This window comes from Egretta garzetta, unplaced genomic scaffold (assembly GCF_000687185.1).
Source record: "Egretta garzetta isolate BGI_Z169 unplaced genomic scaffold, ASM68718v1 scaffold91, whole genome shotgun sequence".
In the NCBI taxonomy this organism is placed as follows: Eukaryota; Metazoa; Chordata; class Aves; order Pelecaniformes; family Ardeidae; genus Egretta; species Egretta garzetta.
The window spans coordinates 2,416,643-2,432,344 of record NW_009258661.1 but is presented as its reverse complement, the minus strand read 5'-3'; the positions used below and the strand labels follow the sequence as shown (position 1 = coordinate 2,432,344).

General features: G+C 43.3%; 1 protein-coding gene across 1 annotated transcript in view; it reads right to left on the bottom strand.

The window, feature by feature from the left end:
• Positions 1-15,702, bottom strand: part of CADPS (calcium dependent secretion activator) — a 194,372-nt gene that overhangs the window by 41,752 nt on the left and 136,918 nt on the right. Inside the window, exons 21-25 of the mRNA XM_035903800.1 lie at positions 14,472-14,578; positions 13,204-13,212; positions 8,621-8,777; positions 7,516-7,657; positions 700-846 (exon numbers count right to left, since the gene is read on the bottom strand). Coding sequence (XP_035759693.1) covers positions 700-846; positions 7,516-7,657; positions 8,621-8,777; positions 13,204-13,212; positions 14,472-14,578 — 562 coding nt within the window. The remainder of the gene's footprint in view (positions 1-699; positions 847-7,515; positions 7,658-8,620; positions 8,778-13,203; positions 13,213-14,471; positions 14,579-15,702) is intronic.

Here is a 15,702-nt window from a genome sequence, read left to right as displayed (position 1 = left end):
CTCCACCCCTGCAGCCTGGGACGCTCGGATGGGGACCTGGGAGCACAAGGCTCCTACAGATCGACTGCTTTGACACAGTGCCCGATTTTCCAGGCCATAATCCAAAGCTCACATTGAAAATATCTTTCTTTAGTTGGTCGTGGCATTATTCAGGCTGTAATGATGGCTATGGAGCTTCAATTTTTCTCTGGGGCCTCCCTCAACACGAATAAGAATTGGTGCAGGTCCTCCTCTTTCTGTTTCACCAAAATCAGGACAAAAATTATTATCTGGGAAATGCAGAGTTTCCATTAAATAAAATTCACTTTTAGATCTACATCTGGTCCACAGAAATCGGTTGACTGGCATTGAAATTTGCCCATCTTCTCTTTTGGACAAAACTCTTTGCTGAGACACATAATGTCACATTATAAGCTCTGTGGTTCGTATGTTCAGACCATGTCCTGTTGTCGATGGCTATTTTGTAAAGCAAGATACTTGCTCAAACTCTCAGCGGGAGTAAGACAAATTTTCAAGGTTTATACAAAAAAAAAATCCCTCAAAATACACATGCCAGAAATTCACGAGTGTCTCATTCAGAAAATGTCTAATTAACTGTATCACTCTAAAGTTTTATATAATGCACAGAAACAAACAATACATATCCATGCCAAGATTACTTTAAATTTAAATGAGATCTAATTTGAACTGAATACACACTCAGAATCATAAATAGCAGCCATCCATGACGGTGCAGAAAAGCTAGGCATTTGTGGGATGCCTAGTGGGATGTTAACTGGTAGATTTGGTACTTTAGGGAGATTCACATTTGGTAGATTCACATTGGGCAGATTACTTGTTAAACTCCTGTGGAAGAAACAGACAGAAAGAAAAAATACCATAACAGTGACAATGCAGATGTAGCAGAAGCACGTGACACTCATAAACAAATCTGCAAAGTTCACAGCACGACGACGGTTAAAAAACTAAAGCAAAACATTTCAGAAGGAAGCATGAGTATGGAAGCTTAAGTGTACTGGGTTTGCAGTCTGCAATAAAAAGCAAGTTACTGAAGAAAAAAACCCAGGATGAAAAGAGGAAGAATCACAAAGTAGCAAATTAACAGAGTACTCAAACACCCACAGAAGATAACTCCACCTTCAAGTCCTGCTACCATTTCAGAGTGCAGAGAGCAGCGTTTCCTTGGAAAAATCTCTCTTGTAAGGAAGCGGAGTCTCAGTTCTTACACACTCAGGCTGGATGAAAGAGCTGAACTAAGAGATCTACTAGGGAATTGGGATTCAAAATAATAAACAGAGAGGTGGAATTCCGGCCCTGCAGAAGTCCGTAAGAGTTTTTCTTGCCACCAAATTCAGTGGAGTTGGGATTTCATTCCAAAACATCTCTGTTTATTTTGTACTCAACAAAGATGTGCCAATCTGGAGCAATGAAATGGTGAACCACAAGGCTCTTCCTCAGCGAAGACTTGTGCCCTGACCTGCCCTTGCATTCTTGGGCGTGGAGAAAATGGGTCCCGCAGGTTGTCCAGCTCTACATACATGCGCTGGGAATGAACAGCACTTAATAAACCCAGGGCTGGTACGTGACTATTTCGTGGCTGGAAATGGACCATGGGGTAATTAAGACATTCAAAGGTTAATTTATGAAGCATGTGTATTTGGGCATCGTGACTTCGAGAAATATTTTCAGACATGCAACTGTTATGCAAATAGAGATCTTTTAGAAGTGGGCTAGCATATTGATTTAATGGGATGCACTCTCCTGAAACAATGTGCGGTGTAACAGCACCGCGTGCCCAAAGTTTGCAAAACACCCTGACGTATTCTACTGCACTAGATCTCTAGATGTTATAATTGGTCTAACTCTGTTTTAACGACTATCTCATCACAGTTATCCTTTACATGCAAAATAAAAATGTCATGGGACTTGGGAATCAGCAAAAGATAGAACTCGATTACCCAACTCCCCTGTTTCCTGGCTCACGGAAGAAAAGCCAGTTTCAGAGGTACATCTGACTTCTGCCTTAATCCAGTAACGCTGTATGGCACACTGGGACACAATCCACAGGTGGTTCTACAGTCCCATTTTGAGGAACAAAACCAGATGTTTGACACCGTTTTCACCGGATCATTATTTGGGCTCAGTGACAATGGAGTCAGGACTTCGGGATTTCAGATTCACCCTGCACTGCTGAAGCTACTGGAAGCTTTCCTGTCGATGTGCACGGGCACAGCTTCAGCGTTCAAACTCCCCTGCTCTCGGTGACCGCACCAGCACATGCCACCTTAGGGGGTCTCTCCCATTCCCCTGAATTAAAATAGTTATGGCATAGGCAGCATTATCTGGACTCTTGGAAAACTGTCAAATTACATACTATGCCTTTCCAGGCATATAAAAATCTTCGCAACTTCCTTGAGTCATATTTTGAACTCCCTTTCTTACCGCAAGTTTTATATATCAAGAATCGAAGTAATGGAATTGAGCTGGCTATACTGAATAAATGTTTCCTAATGTGACAGAAGATTTGAACCACATCTCTGCAAGAGCTCAGTTCATCACTGGTGGTAATTCTTAGGGAATAAATTGTATCCTCATTCTCCCTTTGTGAATAAAATCCCTTGCTGGGGAGGAAAACCACAATCCAAAGTCTTCTTCTAGTCAAAAAAACCCCCTGTATGTTCTTGTTTTCTTTTGTTTCTACGATTCTTAGTAGATTTGACTTCCCACTATCTGCTTGTTCTCTTTGTTAGGCAGTAAGCAGATAGGAGAATTTGCTACCGTAACAAAGCTGTCCATTGTCTCCATTCATACTGTATCTGCTATTAAGATGATATGATTATTGAATGAGACACAGACTCCATAGTGATTGAGAGAGTGTTAAATCTTCAGAAATGGCAGTGCATGTGGTTAGATACTGATATGGAATAAATAAAGAAATAGCAAGAGGTGGACAACATATAAATGTATAAGGAAAAGCAACTTAAATAACTTAGCCAGATGGTAAATACATAAATCAGAGGACCTTTGGTTTTAATATTAAAATTCAAGAAGTGACAGTGTTATATTAATAAAAACACTGTATTAATAAAATATGACTTCTAGAGTAAACAGTATACTATATTCACACGGAAACATATTTCTTTTATACAACACATTATTTTGCTGATGCAAGGATATGTTGCAAGAATAAGTTAGTACGCTTAAAACAAAACAAAACAGCAAAATAATGGAGTATATTATGTTAACATACAGTAACTAATTTTAAAAATATTCTCCTGAATTGACATGCACAGTTTTGCAGGTTCAACCAATCTAATTATCTGACTAACAGTTGCAGTGAGACCTGTAAAAAATGATTAATATTACCAACAAATGTTCCAGCCTGCAGTTGCTCAGACCATAAAACTACAGGTCCAAGATGAGAAACTGTTTCTAGAAGCCAGCCATGCCTATTTAATATAGATGGCTAAAAATAACCTCAGCCATCAGGCAGGGAATGTGGGCATTTGCATCAACAAGATGAGGGCTGTCTGATTTCAGACGACTCAGCTTCAGGACTGGATCCTGATACGTTTGATAAAAGACGCACACTCCGGAGCTGTACTGCTTGTTTTCTTGGCTTCTTCTGATTCACCCCCGTTTGTGTCTGGTAGATGTGTAAATGGCTTTCACCTGTACTGTCTGCTGGGAAATTCTCATTGCAAACAGGCTGGCAACATACCCCTGGACAACATCCCAATGCTCACACTGCACTGCAGCACCGATCACAGAAAACAAGTCCAATTGCACAGGGGCTGCTCCTCTAGAGCTGCCCTAGTACTGAAAGGAGGGCAGAAAAATCACCGTGGTTTTACTGAGTCGTCTCCTGGCTTCAGAACAGAGCTAAACGAGACGCTTGTCCATACCTAAAATGCTCAGTTCCTATGGGATGCTTGAAGTGATTTAGTGACGGAAGACGCAAACGCCTGTCTCTTCCATCACTATAAATGCTCACAACCTCACTGCCTAGGCTGAGCAAATGCTCAAGAGCAAATCTTTTCACAAAAGCCTTGATGTGAAGCAAAGAGCTTGATAGTGAAGTAGGCAGTCAAATCTGTGCTCTTCCTCTGACTGACACCCAGAATAGCAACAAAAATACTCATTTTCACTACAAAGGTGCTTCTTTTAAGGGGAAACATTTTTCACTAGCATTTTGTAGTAGTACAACCTTATAAAATGATTAGTATAATCATACTGTTCAGGTTCTTACATTTACATTAAAGATACATTTATAAATAGTTTGCAAAGGGTTAGTGAGCAATTAATAGATGCTAAAGCCAGGACTAGAGTGAGGTAGAGACAGCCATGGGTCAATGAGTAACATCCCAGTCAAGCGATTGAAACTGGTTGTCATTGCACCAGCTTTAGCATTTGCTCAGAAAGATCTTCCAACACAGACACACACAGAGACGCACACACACACGTACGTGTCTGCTGGCTGCAAGAGAAATCGGCGTTCTCTGAGAAGCTAGCATGAAAAAACTCCCCATTGCAAACCCTACTTTTCCAAGACCTCTCAACTCACCAGAGAACAGACCTACTCTGTATCCTCCGTATTTGGATGACTGTGCGAAGGACAAGTGTTCCACATTTCTCTGCGTGGATTCATACAAGCACACCAGCTGCTCTAGCTATAGGGCACGGACCCCCTGCAAATTCAGCAGCTCTGCAGAGGCAGATTACAGAGCCCTCATGAGCACATTACATCGATGCTTTTTCCCCCCATGTTTTCAATACTTAACCGTATCTCTCTCACTGTTTGTGATTTCTATACCTAACTCCTTGTAGCATAAGGTGCAGAGTATTCAGCAATGAAAATAGAAGAAATACATGCTTGCAAACTGCCATCTGGTCAGGTTATGAAGGGCTACATATTTCAGCCTTGATTGCAAGCACGAGCATAGAGAAACCCTTTTAAAAGACTCTACGTTGTGGAATAATTTCTTGGTTAACAGGAGATAATGAGATTCTCTTCTCACAATTCACTGTAGAGATCCAAAGCAGGCAACAGTAAGGTCGGTGGAACGGACAGCCACGATGATCTACTTTTTCTGGCCAACCCTTCAGGCAAAGGAAAGCCATGGAAAAATACACTGCAGTGTTCCCAATTCCCAAAAAGCTCTGCTGGAGAGGTGGCAGTGGAAGGCCATGACTTGGATGGGAATTGGCTGGTCCAAACTATTTGAGAATACATGGCCAAGAAAAATACAACTGTGCTGCAGTGTGGACATGTGGGGGGAGAAGGAGGTAGATGCATGAGGGCAAATCGAACAAAATGTCTCTGACCTGAGTTTTTCGCAAGTTCACAGCCGATCAGACAAAGAGGAGCAGGCAGTCTGCCCAGGAGGCAAAAGCTGAAGATGCCTTACATTTAATTCTGAACAGTGCATCCAAACTGTCATAAGATCCTGGGAACGACATCCCTCTTTCCCCTTACACAGCATGTGCCACCCTCTGCACATTTGCTGGCATCTTCCTTCGCCGGGTCACATCGCGTTAAGCCAGCATTTGCAACTTGCACTTTTGTGTGCGAGACACAAGAAAAAAATACCAACTAGTGAAAAAAAAAACCAAACCCGGAGTGCATCTTTTCACCAGATGGACACTAACTTCTTGTGAAAAGCACCCACTTTCCTGCTGGAAGAAATCTTTTAAATACCCGAGTCTGTAAGACAGATAGTCCATCCTGGGCTTTCACTTGAAACTGCAACGCTCAAAGCACTCTGTAACTGGAACTCCAGAAGGGAATTACCATTACAAGAGAACTAAGAAAAGATCGTTTATAACTATCAAAAATAACTTGAAAATAATAAATAATGGCATACCCAGGGATAAAGCATTTTGAGAGGCAAGTACCACAGCCAAGTACTTACAGACATCTATAGTTAAGCCACAAAAGTCATTAAAAGCCAAAATGATGTCAGCTTCTGACAAAAGAAAAAAGCAGAATGAATTGCTTATTGACTGCTTGACTGGGGTGGACAGGTACACAGAGTTAGCTGCCTCCGTTTCATAAAAGAGAAGGAAATACAAACATATTCATTACCAAAGCAGAGCTCTGAAACTAAAGTTAATGCTAACTTCGAAGTGCAATTCTGCTTGAAGGAGTGGCTGTAAAAATGGCATTCTCCTACTCGAAAGATCTATTTCTTGTATGTTTTCTGGGTCACATCTGCTTATTTGAAACAAGATTTTTTAGGATTTTTAATCCTGTTAGCCTGCAGACCAAAGACAGCAAATGGAATGTGAGAGAGAATCCTGAATGCCAGCCACTTAACCCCACTCAAAACAGAGGGGATGATCAGGTGTCAAGAAAGGCCTGAGATTTGGCAGGCAGAATCCTTATGGATGCTGAGGATGCACAAGAAAGAAAGGAAAAAACCTGGGTACTCAGACTCCAGGTTGCATATGGGAGGCTGGCTGCCGAACAAAATCTCTTTTCCTCGTAAACGGAACATATTTGGTGTGAAAAGCCCTAAAAGACCACACGTCTTTTATACAGCAACCTCTGAGAGTGCAGTGCCACTTAACTTTGCCTAGAGAATCACAAAAAAAGCAGGGAAAATAGTCTTTCCAGAGCTCAGCTGGTCCGAATCCCCCGTCAGAGCCACCATCAGACTCGTGCTGCTTGCAAAGGGCTGATCTTTCTCTTTTAATACCTTTATTAGGAGGAAAAGTCAGTTCTTTTCCTTTGTAGGATCTGATTTGGCTTTTTAGAGCAAGCATGACAGGGTTCAGCAATGCTTCAAAACCTGTGAAATAACAACAGTAATCCAAAGCACATGCCACATTTCTATCATTCACCAGCTCTGGAGTTCAATTTGGGTTTCTCTCAGGCTATTCATTTGTTGCTGGTAAATTCCTAGTTCTCCAGGTTTAATAAGTGATTCTGCTTGAACCATCTTGCCTGCGTTTCGCTATGGTTTCTGCAGGCCTAATCCTACAGGCATGGGAGCTGGGACCCGGACGTGGGGACACGTGCGGCCATCAGCCGCAGGGCTGGCGCGAGGAGCACAACATCGCACTATCCCTCCACGGGGCGGGTGGAAAAAATGAGTATTGGGGAGAGTAAGTACAGCAGCGACTCACACAGGTTATTGGGCTGGGCTGAACACAGTGAAGCAAGGTTTTTCTGTTCTGAAAAGGAGCTATTTGAGTTCAAAAGCAGTATTGGAAAAGGCCTTTTAGAATGGGATCCAAAAAGCCATGCCAGCTAAGAAGGTTTTCACATTTTCATGCTTCCATGTCCAAAGGCACACGGTTCAAACTGAGGCAGCAATGCATTTCAAAAAGTAAATACCATTTCCCTCATTAACTTGAAAACCCTGAAGAGATCAGGCCGTCTATTTTTAGCATTAAACTAGAAAATCTAAAGCACTTTCTGCATGTCCAGTCTAACGTTTGCTAATTCATCTCTGTATGAATCTCCATCCATTTGCACCCAAATTCCGATTGTATCAAAGGAGGTTTCCTTACTTTACTGGCTCCCATGACTCCCGCTCAAAGCCCCTGTGAATTGACTGTGCAATTGAGGACTCCATCAGATCGACATATCTAACAACAAGTGGAGCAAACAGGTCTTGGAGGTGTTTGTGGAATTTTCCATTGCACAAATTATCTAGAATAGATAAATAAAAGTATAGTAAGACACTACTGTTACTAAAAGCTCTGTAACAAACCACAGCGTGGCACTTCATTACACAACGAATTTGTCAGCGAACAGGAAAAAACTTCAAGAACGTAACAGGAGCTGGCATCGGGCACCAATCTTACTCCAAACAAATAAACAGACAATGAATCTTCTTTTCCATTAATGCCAAACTTACATTATTACTTCCTGTGAATAAAATGGATGTAAGAAATACAGCATGGCAAACATTATGGCTTTTTCAGGTAGGAGAATCATTTCTTCTTTGGTTACTCGCTACCACAATGCTGGAAATTGCTCTCTGAGGATGAGTCCTGGCTTTTTTAGGTGGTCGTAGAAAGCTAACTGGGGCCCTGGCCTGGGACCTAACTGAAGGCAATGCCAATTCCGCCACCAGCTCCCCAGGGAGCGGCAGGACCACTGGGGATAGTGCCAGATCCTCATGGGTTCTGAAGGCATGGGCCAACGTGCTTTGGAGAAGAGCCTTATTTCCCAAAGCACTATTCTTTTGAGCTACTCCTGCTTCCATTTACTTTAACATTTTCCTCCCTTCAATAAAATCTTTTAAAGCAGGGACTATTTTACCCCCTGTTAAATAAATGCAGTACACACATATAAAACGATACACACATTTAATGACAGTGAGATAGAGTGCCTAATCCCCTGCTTATCAGGCAGCCGTTACCAAGAGACTTGAGAAGATGAAGCAAAATAAAAGTTCAACTTCTCACTTCGACTGAGGCATTTGATTTAAGGGGTGTCTGTGTGCTTTTTTTCTAGTGGAAATGGAACAAAATCGAGCTGATGCTAAGAGAGTGTGTACTGTAAATCCCTACCCATCTCCGTTCTCTGAGCAGTACGGAGAGGCTGAAAGTATTATCAGTAACCTGAGCTGCCCCCTGAAAAAAGAAATGATCAAAATACAATACATACAGTCACTACGGAGGGAATCGTTTAGAAGCTGAAAGAGCGGAAAGCTGTCCCAGGTGTCTGGGGGTTGCACCTCTAACGCAGCATCCATATCCACTGCAAACAGTGACAGGAAGGTCTCCGCGTGCTCAACCATTAAGTCTGACCACCAAGCAAAGGCCTTCAGAGTTGGTAGAAAAAGATAACAAAGAAGTATATTAGTTCTAATAAAGCACAGGGAAAGACATTAGGCCACATATCTCAAAAAAAAAAAAAAAAAAAGTGCATCCCATGGAAACTACCTTTATTGTAAAGAGAACAGTGCTTTAAAGCGCTAGCCTGCACGGACAGTGCTAATCACAGGAATTAGGCACCGCTATTTTAATACAAAGGTTTCCTGTAGAGGATCTATTCAGAGCTCCACCGTAAAGGCATGCAGCTGTAACGTGGCAGAGAAGGTTATGTCTGTTCAATTTACAATAAATGACTTCACTCATCTTTAATTATGCTAATTACCAGAAAAATCGACTAAGTCTTATTCTAAAGTACAGAAATTTGGGATTTTCTTCACTGTGCTCGTGGGTTTGCGCCTGTGTTTTTCAACAGTTTAAATTTTATTTGGATTCACTATTTCTGTTTGTCTTGAAAAACTAGAAGCCTAAGACATTAGAATCTGTCCTAAATCACTCACACTCTCCTTTAGGGCTATTTCAAGCATCACCAATAAAAGTTATTACAGCACTGTTCGTTTTACATGGTTAGCTATACACATCCATCGAAACACACTACCGCCTTCATAATGCTACTGATTAGGAAACCAATTACAAAGCTCTATTATCAACATGCCAAGAAAAAAAAAAAAAAAAAAAAAAAAAATCTACGGCAAGCCTGTATTTTCACAGAGGCAGGAAAAAAATATATCTAAACTGGAAAACCAAAAAATATCAGTGAAGTAACTCATTCTCATGCACATGGGTCCTTAGAATTCACTGTACGGGCTCTCTGACGTGACATTCACATCATACATGGCTCAGATGTGAATGCTGCAAACGCATGCATGCGTGTTTAGTAATCACTTCTGGCTGGGAACATGCAATATGAGAAGTGCTGTCGTTAGGACCATGTGCTGTCATTTTGAAGTGATAGGAAATTACTTGGGGACTTAAAGGATCTGAGAAACAGCTTTCCGGCACTTTGCAAGAAAAAGAAACCTCTAGCGCAGGCACGAGACTGGAGATGAAACGGAAAAGACTGGGAATAGATGAATCAGTTCAAAGAGGAATTGCCAGTAAGGGAGGGGTCTTTTTTGCAGATTTTAGCAGGCATGAATAAGCAGAATGGACTTTCACTTTCTCAGGGCTCAGTTTTGATTCACTGATGAAGAACTGCGCTGAAGGGCAGAGCACAACTCGGCCACGGAGAGGGAGCAGTGCCCCGAAACCAGGTTACTGCCATGGACCCCTTTCATTCTTCCTCTTTTGGCCTGACTTCTCAGCTGCCAGTGATATTGGCAGGGGGTCCCAAAGGGCTATTTCCACCCCTGCGTTCCCCCAAAATATAAAGCAGACTGACAGTGCCCTGCTATTATTCCGTGAGTTGATATAAAACTGGTGTGAAGGCATGGATAGGTTGGACGTGGGTGTTATACGCTCAGAACACATCCAAGATGTAAAATAACTAAAATAACCCAGTAACACCTAAACTGATCTTAGTATTGGGCTTGCCCTGTCACGGGGGTGAAGATGTGGATGAGGTGGGCTGTACCGTGAAGGCACAGCTTCGGTGTGCCCAGGGGCAGGTTAGGCGAATGCCGTGCCCAGAGCAGCAACACCAGCAGGTTACAGTGTCCCTGGGGTCATGGTGCCCGGACAGGGTGGCTCCACCGGGCTCCTTCACCTGCAGACTGTCCCCAGCCCCATGGGCATGGAGGAAGCTGTCGAGCTTGGAAAGCTCCAGGGCAGCGGTGGTGGTGGCCCTGGGCATTTGCAGAGTTGTTACTCTGGAAAAGCCAAAACTGAAGAAAGGGAGTCCAAAGGGCTGAGCACACGTGGAAATGCTCTTCAGCTCTTCCTCCCGCCTCTGGCGCTCGTGTCCAGCCAAGCGCGTGGCCGGACGCCTGGCGTGCCGCCTCGGGCAGCGTTGCACCATTGCAAAACCACACAGGAACTGAAAACATCAAGACTCGGGTCTGCTCCCGATGCCTGCTCAAAGCTTCTCCCCAAAGTGCAGGCGGCAAACGATCGGATGCTGAGCAATGGGGCTGCGGAGGGTCCTCTTAAAGGCAGCAGAGCTCCTCTGTGGTTTTCAAGGATGCCAGGGCTGTCCTTGCACTGACGTGGTCTCTCTGGCTGTGCCTCTGCCTGCCAAGGGCCTGCCACGCTGTGTCCCCATCAGATACTGCCCACAGGTCTGCGGGCAAAGAGCGATCGCTACGAAAGACCAACAGCAATTGGCATTTGGCGGGGAGGGAAAAGAGGGAAGGCCAAAGAATATCTTCTGCAGCAAATCCCAACATAAACACTTCAGAGTCTGCAATAAAAACCTGCTTCCGTGAAAAAGGAAAAAAAAAAAAAAAAAAAAAAAGAGTACTATTTTTAAGGAAAATTATGAAGACAAGCATGTGATCATTTGTGGAAAAAAATATGCCCAAACCAATCACAGTTTCCTTTTTGCTGGAAAAGTCACATTTTAGCTCTGTAAGTCTCTAACTTATGTCAGGATGCTTAACCTCCTACTCCCTAGTCCCGGTGAGTGGGACCTTCCTGCAGTGGGAGCAGTAACACCGTACTTTGAAAATCTCCTTCGAGATGGTAACATCTCATTTATTTACCATCTACTTACCTGCTTTGCTTAAAACACAATGTAAAGGGGGGAGAAAGTGTGCTTTCTAGCCAAACACACCTATTACTGTATATTTTACACATGGATACACATGTATATATGTATGACCTCAAGGGGTTAAAATACATATATACATATACACATACGTATACATAGAGAGAGAAAACACATGTTTAAAAATAGGTGAACGGCATCGTCTTTGGCATTTGTCGTCAGTCATCCAGAGGAAGGGGAAGGGAGCTGGGAGACCTCTGATGGGAGAGATGACAGCGACGGAGACCTCCCGCTCTCACGGGCCACAGACGTAGGCTCACGGTTGCTGCTGCCTTTCTGCCTGCGCTGGTTTGCTTCTCTCTAATGGGTAAGACAAACCCAACTGACTAGGCACCATACTTCTGTTGTAATGGTTTTTGAGTATTTTCCATGCTCTGAGTATTATTTTCTGGGTTCTCATTAGGGAGTCTGCCTGGATGTCCATGTGGGGAAAAAAGGGGCATGTTTTAACTGCAAAAACTGTTGGTTTTCAGTAAATTAAGGCATTTCTTCAGTAAGCGGTGCAATTTAATTTTCTGGTGAACATCCAAAGCAGACCAAAATGTCGCACCTTGCAGGCCGAACCTTCTCCAGATGAATGGACAACATGTCAAAAACCCCTCACCTGGAATAATTTGAAAAAAAAAAAAAAAGTGCAATACCTCGGCAATTCTCATTGCACAGTGAGAGCATAATGTGGCTACAATCCGTAATAAAAATCAGGGATAAACCACCCAGCCTCGTCTCTCTCTTCCTCTGGGTGCAATTCAAAGTGTGCAGAGAGCTGGCCAACTGCCTGTACGCTGCTGAAATGCCACAGCCACCCTCAGGACAGGGACTCAATAACGTTCCGACAGCGTGCTGGGCTTCTGGAGAGAGATGAATTTCACCCTTCCAGGTCACCGTTCAGAACAAGGGACCGGGATGCCTCCTATCCGTGTTGGCATTAACCTTCTGTCTCTAATCAAAACCTTGCGACACAAAAGATGCTGGAGAACAGTTTTGAGTCTTCCTCCTGGTGAGGATCTCGGCAGCGTGGCTGGCTGAACGCGACCGGCCCTGTAACTGGGGCTTCCTTCAGAAGTCAACTATTTTCAAAATAACCGGCGGTTTAAAAACAGCTCCTTCCTAGCTGGTTGTAGATCCAGCCTGCGCTGGTGATGAGCGGAATAAAACACTCGCTACCCTCGGACAGGTTATCACAGCTCATGCGCAGGCGCAGCGCGCTCGAGCACCCCCTCGCTTTTGTAAAAATGAAGTTTATTGCACTCCTCACCCCGTATATTCTCTCTCTACATATAAATACTGTATATCCAGTACAAGGCACATACAGACAAAACCAGAGGAGGACTACTACCATTCTAGGCACTCGTGTAGTACTTAAGTCCATCTCCACCACAGTGTACTGGAGGTCGGGTGAATGCAAAACGACAGAGGTAACAACAGGCTGAGGAGAGAGTCCAGGCAGGTAGGGTTGTGTTGGGATGTAACTGCAGCGCTCGTAAAATATACCCATTGCTACATGCATGGACCGGACTACTATGCCACATTTACCCTCCTGTGTCAGGCTACCAGCTCTGCAAGCAGCCGACTCGAAGTTGCTGTTACATTCCTCGGTCAAAGTTACGGAAGCGAGGGCAACCCGGGTAAAATCCCAGTAGGAAACATGGCACTGAGAGGGCATGCACGAAATATGACAGGAGTGACTCGTTTCATTCGGTTTAGTCACATACCTCTTTCCCCTGCCAGGATCATCCAAGATTGAATGAACAGTAGAAAAACAGGGAGGAAATTTAAATATGCAATCAGGCATTAGTTGGGTGTTGTGGATTGTTGTGTATTATCAATAAGTTAAGTTATACTGCAAATTTAATATACACCGGAATGATTTTTAGGTGATTGTGAAATTATTTATCAAATGCTCTTAATGCAAAATATAGTGAGTATATATATATATATATCAATGGGAAGGAAAAGAGGAAATAATGAATGTTACATTACCTACAGTCCTAAACAATAACTCTTCACTCTGAATGTTAAAACAAGTAACTCTTCAATATGTATCCAAGAGCATCAGATTTATAGAGAACAAAGGGCTCAATCCTGCAAATACTTACACGGGTACGCAACGTCACTTGCTCGGGCAGAAATATCCCGATGTGCTGAGAGCGGGACTACAGCCAGCAATGCCAGCTGCCTGAGGGGTCAAGTGTTTCCAGGATCAAGCCTCATGATTTTCTGGTCTATATTTGACTATGACATGGTTTCAGTGGTTTTAAGACATGAATCTATCTGTTAAAGTGCTTTGAAGAGTTAAGAGTAGTCGTATTAGGCCTTAGATAACCCAAGTAATGAGCAATAGAGAATAACTCATCCTAACCTCTGTGACTAATAACTAAGGTATTCCCAAAAAGCCAAGGCAGAAGAGGCCAACAGGAAACCAGGTGAGTTAATCATGTACCGCAGGGGCCCAGGGAAACCCCTGGAAACAACCCGAACGCTCAGAAAGGGACAAAAAAAAAGAATCGTTTTGGTTTGTGGTGGCTTTCCTTGTTACAGCTCTGGACAGCAGGAGCGGTAAGCTGCTGCTGGGACCCCGCTAAGGCGGGCTGGAGGCACAAATACACGACATTATCTGGAAAGAAAACCTTTCTGAAAAGGGGACAGGCTTCCTCTTGTATGTAGTTGGTGGTGAACATATTTGGCCAGATTTGGCTCCTGCTGGCGCTGTAGGAAAGGCTGCAGACTGATGTAGAGGAGAGCAGAACTTCATTAAATTCCTCCGTTAGCCCTCCCTCCCCTCCGCAAAAGCAATCTCCCTGAACTCTACTTCGCCTTCACCGCACTTGAACACTGTTATTTAAGAACACTTTCGGCTTTTAAAGAAGATAACCCAGCACCAGTTGGGAAGACATGACCACAAATATACCCAGCTCCTAGCAAGCCACCGGAACCTGCTGAAGGCCTGGGGGACACGACCTCGCAGGGCGCCGCTGCTCACCTCCGCATGGTGTTCTTCGTTTTGCTGTAGGACTTCAATTACCAATTCTGCCAGGCGTATTGTGTCTTCTAACTTTTTAGCTGGTGTGACTAACCGGCCTACATTTTCTGTAGTACAAGAACTTGAGTTAAAAGAGAGGCAGGATGAAAAGCTAGACGTACAGTAAGTTATTTTAGAGGTTTAAAAAAAAAAAAAAAATCCCGTAATATTCTACAGCTTTAAAGATCTTTTCATGCATATGTTAAATGCTTATATAATTAGTACTGAGCAAACCAGAAAGCCACGTTCGTTATTATACTATGAAAATACAGTGCTCCAGCTCCAAATTTCACAATACTGTCACAGGGTTGTTTTGCTTTATGGTGAGATGGCGGCACTTTATTAGCTCAAATAAGAACATCGCATTCCCTAAAGACAGCATCTGGCCACTAATATACGAACAATATGTATCCTTCAATGTAGATGATGCTATTATAGAAATCATGTCTATGTTATTTTAAAATTCTTTTAAGAAGATCAATTCAAACAAATCTGTCTGTACTTTTAATAAATTGTCAGGCTCGAGCAATTTAAATGTCACCTGCTACTGAAAGCAAAAACTGCAGGTCTGCCTTGCTCCAGGATTTAACTCGAAAAGGGTCAAGGAGTTATGCATGCTGGAGGGAGTGGGAGGTGGTAAATCCCAATAGGCGTTCATAGGTAAGATTTATAGGGGAAAAGAGATGCAACTTTACAGCAAAAACCCCGCAAACAAATCAAAGAGTTTAAATCCTGGAGCTTGGTGTTTGGCTATATTGAGCTATTTTGCAGCATTTTCTGAAGACTTAAAAATAATTACATTATATTCTTCTAGGTAATTTATATTATTGATAACATATTAAACAACTGAGATGGTAACAGCATTTAACTAGAAATAATATAGAGAAAAATAAACTAATTGCATTTTCATTGAAAGACAGAGCTGGCTGAGTGCGACCAAGGGGGTTCCTATGAGCCGAGACCGCGGCTCGGTTCCCTGAGGTGTGCAAAGGCTCCCTGCGACGGTCGCCCCACAGAGATGCAGAGCAGGAGACCTGCTGCCTGGGGATCCACCCACCCTGCAGCACGTCACCACGTTAACTACCGGCATGTCACCCTGCGCGCCGATCCCAGCTCTCCGGTGCAGCTACGGCAAAGAACGGCATCGGACTTTGGTAGCTACACCAGCCAATTCATACCTCTGCACCGCCCC